Source organism: Hippichthys cyanospilos, chromosome 12, assembly GCF_059441005.1.
Source record: "Hippichthys cyanospilos isolate Australia breed blue-spotted pipefish chromosome 12, RoL_Hcya_1.0, whole genome shotgun sequence".
Lineage (NCBI taxonomy): Eukaryota > Metazoa > Chordata > Actinopteri > Syngnathiformes > Syngnathidae > Hippichthys > Hippichthys cyanospilos.
The window spans coordinates 2,764,186-2,778,079 of record NC_142380.1 but is presented as its reverse complement, the minus strand read 5'-3'; the positions used below and the strand labels follow the sequence as shown (position 1 = coordinate 2,778,079).

Here is a 13,894-nt window from a genome sequence, read left to right as displayed (position 1 = left end):
ATCACTGTCATAGTTATATGTTTCTATTGATGTTTGTTTACTTTTTTCCATATTCTTTGTAAGAAAATTCAACGATGATGGCAGCCTCTTAGTGTTATTAGATTATGTTGCTCATGGCCAGAACATCAAGCCATCCTGCCGTGCTGTTTTCTCGTACAAAGTCTAGTTTTCTGAGCCGAGCCTGTGACTCTTGTTTCAAAGTCTAGTTTCCGAGTCTAGTTCCCAAATCAGTTTCTAAATGTGGCTTCTGAGTCTTGTTTCTAATAATCTAGCTTTAATGCAACGTAATGGAGTAAAACTACACCAAATTGAGACTTTCAGTTTGTCAGATTTAAGCTACGTTACACGCGAGAAATTTGACAAACATGCCTCAGTGTGATGCGCTGCAGATTCTCCACCACATCAAACGAAAAAAAAGTTTGATGGCAATAGTTTAGCAGCAGAAGAGTAAACAACCTGAAAGTGTATTCGCTTGTGGTTTTTGACTAAAGCGAGCTCAACGTGTGCAGTTAGTTGTCATGTGGACATTTGAGACAAAATGGCCACGGGGGCAACAAAACAGAGACAACCCGTCCAGATTATGTAAATGGCGGTCTGCCTCAGTTGCCACTGAATCCTGATGCTGTGTTCTGAAATGCTAATTGAAACATGAAATGTTGATTCCGCATTTTGCGATGGTTGCGGCAGACGGGAAGTTGCAGTTTGCTTCTTTGAGCCTTGCGCACACGCTTTGCAAATTACACACATTGTATTTATTTTTCAATTTTTTGCACAAGGTGCAATCATTAAAGTTATTCATGATTATTTGTTTTCTTTCAACCATTCGAATTGATCATTGGCATCAGTTCTATCCGTCCATATGTAGGTTAGATTTATTAACACCCACAAAAAAATGAATAGCGGTCTGTCTTTGTAGCCTGTGTCTCTACTGCCACCTACTGTCGAGGTGAAACAAGTCAACTAAGAATTTTCTGTTTTTGAAATAGTTTGACCCCCGCTCAACGGAATGTTGCAAAAATTGCAGGAAAATCACTGTCATAAATCCTATTAAAATGCATCTCAAAAATTGTAATTATAATGGTTTTATATGGTCCAAAATTTGGACAATGCTTACTTTTGCACACAAAATCTCGCACATCCAGCTGCAATCACATTGAAATGTCAGAATGGTTGCATTTTGAAATATTACATGTTTTAATCATCTGCTGGAAATTTCAGCTCCCTAGTGAATTTTTTTCCATTGATATCATAAAAAAATTCAAAGGAATTTCCATAATTTGTAACATAATGCCACAAGGGTTAAGGACAACGTACCCCCGGGGTACTCGTCCCCCATCCGAGAACCGTTACTGTACGAAACCAAATTTACACGAATCGTAAGGCTCTTCTTTCAAACAATTCTGTTGTAGTACCAAGAATGACCAGTATGAGCGAGCCGTGCCACAGCGCAACCGATCCGCTAGCTAGCTTCAGCTTAGGAGCAGTAGCAAACGCTTCCTGTCATTTTACCAACAGGACCTCACGTTTGTCCAGGCTGCGTGTACGACTTTTCCGATAAACGAATCAACGGATGTAATACTTTGAAGTGAGGGGGACACGTGCGCACGGAACACACGCACGCCGGCGCGCACCTCCGCCGACTCAACCTCACATTGCGCCACATTGCCGCTCGCTCCCGCCCACCCGGCATCCACTTCCCTTTCAGCCCGTCTTCCTGCTATTTTCCATAATGCCTTACAGATTTTACACTCAATCCACCTTTGCGATGACAAGGCTTTGAGGAAATCCAATTCCACCGAGCTGTTTTCAGAACTTAACTCTCCACGGGCACACTCCTAGCTCTCCAAGCGGCGCACACACACACACACACACACACACACACACGCGTAGCATCATCCCCACAAATTAGTCAGGGAACAAATTACCTGCATTCTGAGTGTGATCCCACGCACTTTGCCGGCTGCCTTACACAGGTCGTCTTTTGAAGAGCAGCCATGTGATTTCTCTCTCCTTCTCTCCCCTCATTTGGCCCGCGGCTCCCCTCTGCCTTCTGCGAGGGATCCTGGAGTTGAATTTTAAAACTATGCATGGCTGCCGCCTGCCTGCTTATCAGCCCGTGCACAAATGGCATGCAAATCAGAGCGGGATCACACAGCACATTGCGGGCCCGCACTCAAAGGCAAGCTTAATTGCTAATTGGGTAGTCTTAGGTGTGAAACTCACACTGCCAGCCCCACGCGCCGCTGCGCATGTTTTAGGGCCGCTGCTCAAACTCATTAATTTCAATCGGAGTCTTATTAAAAGCGCTGCGCCGACGCCTCGCCGCCCCTTTGCGTTTCCGCTATATGACGGAGCGGGAGACTTCCAGGTAGGCGGTCGATCCCACTTACGGCTGTCCGAGGGTCTTCGCGTTGTCCGTCTTTCACCCCCCGGGACACCTGGATCGAATCGTTAGCTCGTCAGTGAGCTCCGCAGGAGCTTGAGCGTCATCTTAATCATATGAAGCAGGTGTGTTTGAGGGGGAAGCGTGGAAAACGTGCAGAATACCAGCAGAGAGGATTGGACTTTGACATTTAAGACTCAGATCATCGCAACGCTTCATTTTCATGGACGCGGTGCCGGTCGAAGATGCGATAATCTCAAAACGTATCAAGAGGTCAAGAAATTGACGCTATCAACTTTCTCGCACGCCATACATCTAACTTTGGGATGTGCAAAGTTGTTATCTGGGCAAAAAGGTGCCTACTTTGAAGATTCTTTCAAATGTATTTTTATTTCCTGTTTCAAAAAAAGCTATTTCTTCAAAACGTGCATGAATAAAGTATTCATCTACAATTCATGACTACTTTTTAAAAAATGAAAAAAAAGGTGGCAGAGTAGTTAGCACGTCCGCCTTACAGTTTAGGCCTTCTTGTGTGGAGTTTGCATGTTCTCCCTGTGCCCGTGTGGGTTCTCTGCAAACCCTTTGGCTTCCTTCCACCCCCCCCCCCAAAAAAAAAAAAAAAAACATGCATGGCAGGACATACTAAAGTGTCCTTAAGTGTAATTGGGTGCATGAATTCTTGTTCGTCTCTGTGTGCCCTGCGATTGGCTGGCAACCAGTTCAGGGTGCCCCCTGCCTACTGCCTGAAAATGGCTGGGATAGGCACCAGCAAGCCTGTGACCCTTGGGAGGATAAGTGGCACTAGAAAACGGATGTATAAAAAAACACATGCTTTTGTCTTGTTTTTTTTCATCCAAAAATCTGGTTGACAAAACATCGTAGATAACTTATAGTGAAGCTAGAATTATATCGAAAGCCGACCGGCTACGATGAAACAACAAAAAGCTAACAACGTCACAATCGCGACTGGGAGTGAGGCAAAGTGAATGAAGAACAAGAGTTTTACTGACATCAAAATGAACTGGAGCGCCAACAAAGCAAAAGACCAGTCAAAAGACCGACTACAGTTTTTCTAAAGAAAAACAAGTGCGCCTTAGATCAAAAAAGCTTGATAAACAGTGCCGTAGGAAACATTTAATCATTGCTATAGTTTTGTAAACTGAAACGGAAACAAAAGTTCATAAGTTCACTGCGATCATCCACACTTTGTGTCTCAAAATGTTCTGAATCCTGCTTTAAATACACGCTTATTTAATTGTTGAGCTTCTCTTATGCGTTCGATGTGTGCGCGCATCATCACGAGGAGGGGCAAAAGGAAAAAAAAAAGGGGGGGGGGCACAGGTCAGCCATACAAGAAGAAGGTGGGCGTGTGGGGGGGGCTCAGACCTTTTTTTGTAAAATAAAAAAAGAGAAGGGGTAAAAAGCCAGTATAGAAACAGGATTTTTTTTTCATCCGCGGTGAAAATGCGACACTCGTACCTGCTGCCGCTGAAAGAGCGACAGCCTCGAAGAGCCGCGGGCGCTGCGATGCTAATGTTGTCGGGGGCTTTGACTTCTCCCAGCCATTGCGAGCGAGCCGCTCCGCCTGACAGCCACGCTCTCCCCGCGCGTCCTCCGCCTCGTATTCTAGCCCACAAAAAAGACCAGAACCGAGCTAAGGAGACGACAGCAAATCAAACCTCGTGACAGCGAACGCGCAAAAAAAAAAAAAAAAAAAAAAATGGACGAGACGGATATCATGGACCTGACGCATCAGAAGGCGAGGAAGCGGCCGCGGCCAATCACCTCCGCGGACGAGGCGGCGGCGCACGCTCCCCTCAAACGAGCGCCGATGCGGGCGGCCGAATGCCGGGAGACGTCGCTCATGTACGCCGTGCGCGGTGAGCCGGTGCCGGCCGCCTCGCTCAAGCAGAATGACCACTCGGTGACCTCGTCGCCCACCAGCGTCATGCCGGCGCAGGTAAATGCTGCATTTCTGATGCCGCTATAGCCATAGATTCGCTTTTGTTTTCTTCTTCTTTTTTGGGGATGGATTTTTACCCGTGACGCTATCTAAGGGCGAAGCTCGTGTAGTAACTTTTTGGTCCTATTCAATGAGCTGCTAACGGTGTTTTTAGGTTAAGAGGAAGTCTTAATTCGCCCCAGGACTGCCCCCCCCTCCCCCTTTTTTAAAAACATTAATTTGCTATTTGGCCTGCAGGGGTTGAGCGCTTGTGGATCCTGGCAACATTCGGGTCAAGGTCGAGTTGAGAACTTATTTCTTTGTCTTAATTTTGCACATGAATGACAAAAGGGGAACTGTGGTGGCATGCCTTACTTTTATCTGAGAGGTTCTGGGTTCGATTCTGGCCTCAGTAGTGAGCGTGAACAGCAGCAGGAATAGTTAGTTGGCAGTGTTTTATGTGGCAGAAAAGTATGTATAAAAGGCAGTTTGTTTTTTCCGGAATTTGTGTTCAGCCGGTTTGCGTTGGAGAGGTTCTGGTTTCAATTTGGATTTTGCATGAAACAATAGGGGTAGAAATAGTCCCCTTGAGGCTTCGTGAAGGCACTTGTGAACTTTCTGCAAATACCAGCGATTTACTGCTCTTTGACGCCATGGCAGGAACAGTACATTTTCAAATTAAGAGCAAATGAATTGGAACAAGAAGCAGCCTATTGCTAGCTAAACCTTGTTTGCCTTTATCTTGTCACGTTTTGTGCATTGCCATTACCGACAAGACGAAAATAAAACACGATCCCACTTCTGGAATGGTTGATTAAAATATGTCTCGAAATTCTACTACAAATGTAGTTCCAAGGTACTGTGTTACCACGTGTGATCATCAGCAGCAATGTATGACGCAAAAAGCAAAATATATCTTAAAAAAACTGATCAACGGTACCTGGCGTGTTTGCTAACAGGACAATCGCTCCAGTATGTCCCGGCCCATGATCACACGCTCGCCGGTGTCTCCGTTGAGCAACCAGGGCATCCCCACACCGGCGCAGCTCACCAAGTCCAACGCGCCGGTGCACATCGACGTGGGCGGACACATGTACACCAGCAGCCTGGCCACGCTCACCAAATTCCCTGAATCCCGGTGAGTTTTCCAGTGCTGTTGATTTAAGAGACATCATCCAAAGTGCAATTCACAATCTTAACCAGCCGGGGCGCTGTTTTTTCACATTCAACTGTTAAAAGAAAGACAACATGAAAGTGTGTGGAGACGGGAGCTTCAGAAAATTATCATCCAATCTAATTGGAAATCAAATAATTATTCATTTTCATCTATAAAGTTAGACTGAGGTTTATGAATGTTCTGAACTTTTTTCATGCAGACGTAGACATCCAAAAATCATACCGATAATCAACCAACCGATTTAATCGGCTTATACTAGCTCTTTTAAAGCCCTTGTGCACACACTTTGCAAAGTATAAACATTGCATATTTTTTCTCTAATTTTGCAAATGCTTTTAAAGGCGTTAGTTATTTATGAATATTTTTTTCCTTCAACCACTCCAACCGTTCAGTGGCATCAGTTCTGTACATACATGTGTAGGTTGAATTTATTAATACCCACAAAAATTTGAAAAATGGTATGGTCTCTTTGTCTGTAGCCTGTGAAGTGATGATGACACTCAAATGGTCTCTACCGCCACCTACTGTCTTGAGGTGAAACACAAGTCAACAAAGAATTTTCTGTTTGCTGACATAAATTGACCACCTTAAACAGAATGTTGCAAAAATTGCAGGAAAATTAATGTAAGAAACCCTATTATTTACGTTACAACGTGGGACAAAGATAATGATATTCACCCCCCCCTTTCCCTGTCATTTCTCCATTCGATAAAAGGTGTTTCCAAAGTGATTGGAAGAACCTTTAAATATTCTCACTTCCTATTTTCATACACTTTTCCCTGCAGCCAAGGCGTGCCCTCCATTTTGCTTTTACGCAATGACTTCCGCATAACTGACAAAATTCGAATAATCGTATTATTTATGAATTATCGTATGCTTTTTATGTTGTCACTGCCCTGGGGTGGATGCTTGCGGCGTCGGTGCGAACAGAAGCATAAGTGACGAGTCTGTGGAAACGGGGCGGCCCCAATGCAAAACATAACATCGCGATTGGACACTTGGACCTGCAAATGCAGCGTGAGATGTTGAGCGCAGGGAGCAGACAAAGAGAACATGCTCATTGGGACAGATGCCACAGCAGCAGTAAGAAAAGGCCAAAGGGCACGGGGCCATCTGGAGGTCGCTACGGGCGACGCGCCCGAGGGCGAGCAGCACCCTGCCTCGGGCGGAGTGCGCCCAGCTGGCCCTGACCTCTCTTATCTTTATTTCACTTCATTATTCCACTCCAACTACTTACAATGTCTTGCCTCTGTTAAATATAGTGATCTTATACAATAAAGGAAATGTATTATTTTTTTATCATTAAAATTAACTGCCAGGTGTTGTAGATGCCTTTGCCAAAGTACTGCAAAAATCATAAACAGACAGTATACCGTATTTCAGGGACAATTTTTTCAGGGACCCGAGTTCAAATTTACCTCGCCCCGGGAGTTTGCATGTTCTCCCCAAGCCTGCATAGTTTCTCTCCGAGCACTCCGGCTTCCTCCCACACTCCAAAAACAGGCGTGGGAGGTGTATGGGACACCCATAATTGTCCTACGGGGAGATTGGTTGGGTAAATTATCGTTCGTCTCTGTGTGCCCTGCGATTGGCTGGCAACCAGTGCACATAGCCAACCAGAAGGCCTGTGATACTTGCGAGGATAAGCGGCTCTAGAAAACAGACGGGCGAATAGTCCGGCAGTTACTTGAAAGTGGATCTGGATCCTCTGCCAGTAAATTTGTCCCGGTGGGGTGGAAGTAATCCATTTCAGAAATAGCCACCCAAAAGTTGGTTACCTCATTTCACACTTGACGTAAGTCGGTTTCCTAAGATATGAGGCAGTTTCTGTTGCTACGCCGACCTTCTCTTTGCTTCCAACACGTCTCCTGTCACCGCACAGAATCGGCCGTCTCTTTGATGGCACCGAGCCCATAGTGCTGGACAGCCTGAAGCAGCACTACTTCATTGACAGGGACGGACACATGTTCCGCTACATCCTCAACTTCCTCAGGACGTCCAAGCTGCTCATCCCGGACGACTTCAAAGTAAGCCGAGAGAAAATCTCATCGCCGCTCCCGCCAGTCGGCGCAAACATACGACGCGTGATTCTTTGGCTTCTGATGTCATGTTTGAATCGCGGCAAAGGTCGGGGGTCTTCCTCGCCAGTGTCCTATGATAGCGAAGGAGGAAAACAAACGATTCATCATTGCCATACGTAAATAAATCGTCTAATGCGGCAAGAGTGAATTACACTACATGTGACCCATTCCTACCATTTAACTCTTGTGTACCATTCAGTCAGTAATTACTTGACTTGCCCCTCGGGAGAAAGCCAAGACGCACGTCATCTGATAGATTATCCACAGTGGGGCTCCATCGGTGGAAAGTATGTCAGCTAAAATAAGCAAAGACAAAAGACAGGCCCAAGTCAAGAAGCATCGAGAACTCAAACGCACTGGCCTCAAGGCCCGGCGCTACTCTCTGCTAAAGCGGCGCGTGTGCCTCCGCGCAACGCTGTCCACATTTTGTGCGGGGATACATCGTTACTGTTTCGAGAAAATATCGTCGTCTTTGAGATGGAACGTGTATGCTACGCCACTTATGCGATACGACGGAGGAATTCTAAAGTTGCGTTTCAAATGACTACCCGATTTCGCAGGTAGATGTGTATATATGTATGTTAACACCTCCTGGTTGTACAAAAAGGACAGTCATAAAAACAATAAAACAAAAACATTTTGGTCAGTTTTAAAAAATGACAACACCCATTCTTTAAAATTAAATATTATTATTATTATTAGTAGTAGTAGTAGTAGTAGTAGTAGTAGTAGTGGTAGCAGTAGTAGTAGTATGATGATTATTTACTGTCAAGTGTATACGCTCAAAATCAACATCAAAATCTGACAGTATGATAACCTTGAGCAAAAATATGGTATCGTGGTATCATGGGGTTGAAAATACAGCTCTAAAATATATCAATTTATTTTTATTTTTTTGACTGAGAAGCCATTTCTCAAGATTATCTGAACTGTTTTATTAAACAAAAAATATATTATGGTGAAATAATATGAAAAACAATATATATAAAAGCACAATATTAAAAAAAAATTGATTTGAACCATCGTCGAGTGACAGTAATTTATTACAAATCAATCATTCAATTATTATGTGTATTAATAGCGCAATGTGGATTTTATCATTTCATATTGACGAGGGTTCGCTTTCTTGCCATAAAACGCTCCGTAAAAGTAGCATAAACATGTTTGCCATATAGCTAACTTATAGGTGTACTGAAGCCGTCAAACCAGGAAGTGGACGTGATTGGCTGAGGCAGCCAAACAGTATGAGTCACATCGAGAGGATCCTGCGATGTGCTAAATGCTAAAAAACAAAACGTTGAAAAAAACTTGGACTCATTAGCTAAACAAAACACCGCATAGCCATGTAAACTCGTCTGTGAGTAACGATTAACAGTCTAAGACATTACGAACCGATTCGGGGTGCTGCGTTCATGACTCCTAAAACCACCCGACGATTGCGTGATCAGTGTCTAAAAAGATAAACAATGATGGGACATTCCGTGCATCCGACATTGCAAGACATAAACCCAAACCACCGACCGTCACGCTATGTTACACATCACTGGTATCACTGTGCATACTTTTATCGTATATCATTCCTTCGATCGGTCATCCGTATAGTTTAGTCAAAGGTGCACTTTGTGAAGCTCGCTAAATAAATCAAGCTCAGCTTTTCATGCTAAACATAGTGTTGAAGCAAGATGACACGGGATAACAATCACTCACTTGTCTGGTTGTCCCAACGCGTCCCCCAGGACTACAGCCTGCTGTACGAGGAGGCCAGATACTTCCAATTGCAGCCCATGTTGTCCGAACTGGAGCACTGGCGCCAGGATCAGGAGCTGGGCCGGGTGTCGCGCCCGTGCGAATGCGTGGTGGTGCGCGTGGCGCCCGACCTGGGCGAGAGGATCACGCTGAGCGGCGACAAGGCGCTGATCGAGGACGTCTTTCCCGAGATCGGCGATGTCATGTGCAACTCCGTCAACGCCGGCTGGAACCACGACTCCACGCACGTCATCCGTTTCCCGCTCAACGGGTACTGCCACCTCAATTCTGTCCAGGTAAGAATGAACCTACAGACACACGGTCCTCCATGTGCGAACTTTCATTTTACAGACACTCGCAAAGGTTAATGCTCAATTCCCAATTTTTGGTGAAATCCGATTTTTTCGTGAGGTTGTTCACATTTCCAAAAAAATGTGACCTGTATGTGACCCGTGTGTGGACATTAAACAGCCCAAAACTGCCCCGCATGCTCAGAGGACACAGTGACGTCACACACAGCGAGCGTCCCTAACACTTGTGTTGACAGAAGTACCGCAATGGTTCAAATGACTGTCAAACCGGAGTCGGATTTTGAATTGGTTACATTTAAGATGGAAAGGAGAAGAAAATGTGTAGTACTCGATTATGGCCTTTTGTGCCTTGACAGCAACGTCTCCCGAGAGGAGACATACACTTATACACAACACACAGAAAATATACACTTGTTATCATAAGATTTAAGAATTTAAGATTTAAGCAAATGTGTACTGCAGTCGTTCAACGTCCGACTGGCCTGGGTCACATTTGAAAAAGTCTGATCTGTGTTGTTCGCTCCGCCAACAAAAGATCAGACACAAGGTCGGATGGGGCGAAAAAGCGGAACTGTGTCACTTCTGGGTGCAGTGCGAACCTAGCCTTAGTCCGATTTTGCATTTGGCGCCTTTTCTGTGTAATAAGTTTTTCTAATGCTGACGCCGCGATCATAAACAAACCATCTGCCCAGTACGTCTTTCCGCCGCTGATACTTTTGTGTATTTGAGTTAATGGAGGTCCTGTACAGTGTTGGATCCGGATATAGGATTGGTGATTGTAAACAAAACTTCCGCACTCTTGTTCGGACATTGTCTTACACACAAAGGAACAAATTCACATGAGGAACGGCCTTTCGGAGCGTAACCCGTTCGTATGACATTAAGAGAGTGGGTTTCAATCGTATTACGATTTATTATCGTGTTAGGAGTTCACCCGATAGGTTTGGGAACACCTGTACTGCAAACAAAAGTGTCCATCGGTGTTTATGTTTGTGTAAATTGTTTGTAATGTGTAGATGCCCTTTAGTATTCAGGTAACCGGTTCAGGGTGTACCTCATCAACCGGGCTAGATCCACAGCTCATCCATGACCCGAGTGAGGACAAGCGCTGTGGAAAACGGCTGAGCCCAACATGACACCGAGTAGGCAGTCTGTCGGGAAAAAAAAGCTTTTCGGCTTCTTAAGTTCTCAGTTCTCATCCTATACATTATTGAAGGGGTAGAGGCATATTTGAATAGATTTGGCATTGATCTGGGCAGTGTGAAAAACACCCCAAAAAACAACAAAACCGTCTCTGAAGTGAGTGCAAGAGAGAAAGTGAGCGTGCTCCCTGGCAGCTTGTCCCCAGGCGGGGCCTATAATCCTGTTTGGTTATTAAAGCACGCCGGCGGTGGATGCTGTATCTGCGGCTAATGGAGGCAGCGAGATGGGGAGGGGGGGATTGAAAGAGGGAGGGGGCTGCCAGCAGTATGGAGGACCTTTGTAGTTTTGGTGGAGGCTTGTGCCTGGGGGCAGGGGGGAGAAATGGGGAAAAAGGGATGGGGGGGGTTGAGCAACCCACACTGAGCCAAGTGCTGGAGAGAAAGCCACACTGCTCCCTGGGGCCTCTTCGATGGAATGTGATCCTGCAGGCCTCGGGACACGTCTGTGGATGTCTGCGAGGCGGCAAACTCACAAACACATATGCAGACCAACGCAATCACACAAGCAGCACCAACACACACCAGACAACAATGGACGTGGAAAAAAAAAAAAAGGAGGCTGAGACTCCATGAGAGTCTGGTTAAAATTCCAGGCGGTTTTCGTGTCGCTCGATAGCGTATTGCGAAGGGACATTCAAAGTACCCTCGAAAACAACACGAGGTATCGTTGGATACCACCCGGATAGAATGCGGTATTATCCAGAATTATTATTATCAGTAGTAGGAGACTGTAGTAGGGTTAACAAATCAATTACTGTCGACGTGAACACGACATGCGCTATGCTAACTCCTACAGCTTACAATATATATATATATATATATATATATATATATATATATATATATATATATATATATATATATATACACACACACACACACACACACACACACACACACACACACACACACTGTATTTTCCGCACTATAAGGCGCACCGGATTATAAGGCGCACCCTCAAATAATGACATATTTTCAAACTCTTTCAATCACAATATAGTAATACTCAAAGTAATAACTCAATAACTCTAAACTCTCAATAGCATAATAACTCAATGTCAATATGACCAACCTTGTTCAATTGTAAACACACAAAAGAAACAGGTAAAGTTTACTTAATCAGTTCATTCCCCATCTACCAATCCCAATCTCAATATTGATCCATATATAAGGCGCACCTGATTATAAGGCGCTCCATCAGCTTTTTAAAAAAAATTAAGGCTTTTAGGTGCGTCTTATAGTGCTGAAAATACGGTATATATATACCGTATATACCGTATATATATACCTTCTTCTTGTTAGCACATCTGCCTCACTGTTCTGGGACCCAAGTTCAAATCCACCTCGTGCCGGTCTTCCAGTGTGGAGTTTGCGTGTTCTCCCCGAGCCCGCGTGGGTTCTCTCCGGGCACTCCGGCTTCCTTTTACGCTCCAAAAACATGCATAGCAGGTGTATTGGACATACTAAAATGTCCCTAAATGTGATTGGGTGTATGAATGGTTGTTCAATACAATTGACCGGCAACCAATTTATGGTGTCCCCCTGGATAGGCACCGTGAGTGATCGTGAGTGCTCATTTTTTTTCAATATACTGTATGCCCTGTGATTGGCCGGCCACCGGTCCAGGAAATATCGCATACGAGACACATGCTAAAGCGCCCACGCCGTCTGGATTATTTTCCGACATTCTCCGCCTCCTTTCAGGTTCTGGAACGCCTGCAGCAGCGAGGTTTCGAGATCGCCGGCTCCTGCGGGGGAGGCGTGGACTCGTCCCAGTTCAGCGAGTACGTTCTGAGGCGGGAACTGAGGAGGACGCCTCAGCGAGGAGGACCCAATTCCAATAGGATAAAGCAAGAGCAGCTAGACTAGAGACTCTGCCGGACTTTTCCGTGTTCTGGACTCTTCTTCACGTTTTCTTCACTTGTTTTATTTTCTCGTTGACGTTTTTGTTTTCTTATAAAATCATCTACAGGAAAAAAAAAAGGGGGGGGGGTGCATCTGCCGTGGGAAGATTTAGTACGTTTGAATTCGAAATTGCAAGGACATTTGTGATTGTTTACCCCCATAAAACACAATTGAGAAAGATTTATATATGTTGTATCCCGAAATAAAGTTTGTTTTAAAACTTTGGGCCTACATTAGGTTGAATATGCATTGAAATCGGCAACACGGCGGCTAAGCGGGAAAGGTTCCGGGTCGCGATGTTAGCTCGGGCCCTCGTGTGTTTGCATGTTCTCCCCGATTTAATTGAAGATGCAAAATTATCCACGGATGTGAACAAAGTGTACCCCTCGTTTCTTGCCAGAAGTCAATTTTGGTTAACTGAACAGCTCGAATTCTCCATGCGTGAACGGTTGTTGTTTCCTTAGAGTCGACCCCCACCATTAGTGGGGGTAAGGCGTGGGCCAGCGCAAAATTCCACAAATAATTGACGCCCATTGGATCAGGAAGAAAATGCTTTTTTGACAAAAAGGATCAAATACATTCAAAAAATTGATGATTTGAATTGCGTTCCTCATTGACGCCGTCACCCGATTGGCGCAGTGGTTAAGTGTGTGCGATTACGCCTCGCGATTGAAAGATCACTCACGGGGTGCTTACGGAGCAGGTTGTCTCGGTTAGCATCTGAAGTTTGCTTCACCGTTGCATTTTTTTCACACTGAATATTGTGATACCAATGAAGTGTTTTGTACTTTAATAGTTTTTTTCAATTGCATAAATATATTCACTTAAATTGAACAAAAATCATGCTAAGTATTTAAATTAGTAGCTACTATCTTTTGCCCTTCATCATGGGAATAAAAAAGGAGATATGACTTTCATGCTTTCATTGTTTACATGTTTGTTTTAATGACTATTTTGCAGCAAATGTATTGCCTGAGACGTGACTGAAATCGGTTTTGCCCACTTTAAAATGCCCGTCATTTGTAGTACATATTGATATGAAGTTGGATTCTTTCTCAAAGATGAATGACCCACCTACGCTCTAAAGTTTTGAGAAAATGAGGAATGTAGCAAAAAAGTACAAAAAATAAATGTCAACTCAAGTTGT

At 44.5% G+C, this 13,894-nt stretch overlaps 1 protein-coding gene and 1 long non-coding RNA gene across 8 annotated transcripts in view; one reads left to right on the top strand and one right to left on the bottom strand.

The window, feature by feature from the left end:
• LOC148414394 (uncharacterized) overlaps nucleotides 1-4,390 on the bottom strand; it is a 24,890-nt gene extending 20,500 nt beyond the window's left edge. For 3 of the 6 annotated variants that reach the window (XR_015867408.1, XR_015867407.1, XR_015867409.1), the window contains exons 1-3: nucleotides 3,863-4,390; nucleotides 2,391-2,438; nucleotides 1,926-2,062 (exon numbers count right to left, since the gene is read on the bottom strand). This is a non-coding gene — a long non-coding RNA (uncharacterized LOC148414394). The remainder of the gene's footprint in view (nucleotides 1-1,925; nucleotides 2,063-2,390; nucleotides 2,439-3,862) is intronic. The other 3 variants (XR_015867410.1, XR_015867412.1, XR_015867411.1) reach the window with 3 other exon arrangements.
• Nucleotides 1-13,894, top strand: part of kctd1 (potassium channel tetramerization domain containing 1) — a 16,187-nt gene extending 2,293 nt beyond the window's left edge. The window contains exons 1-5 of one of the 2 annotated variants that reach the window (XM_088428957.1): nucleotides 3,740-4,343; nucleotides 5,285-5,463; nucleotides 7,385-7,529; nucleotides 9,320-9,625; nucleotides 12,547-13,894. In XM_088428957.1, the coding sequence (XP_088285083.1) occupies nucleotides 4,104-4,343; nucleotides 5,285-5,463; nucleotides 7,385-7,529; nucleotides 9,320-9,625; nucleotides 12,547-12,711 (1,035 nt within the window). In that variant the 5' untranslated portion in view covers nucleotides 3,740-4,103 and the 3' untranslated portion in view covers nucleotides 12,712-13,894. Of the gene's footprint in view, nucleotides 1-3,739; nucleotides 4,344-5,284; nucleotides 5,464-7,384; nucleotides 7,530-9,319; nucleotides 9,626-12,546 lie in introns of those variants that run through there. The other variant, XM_088428959.1, reaches the window with a different exon arrangement.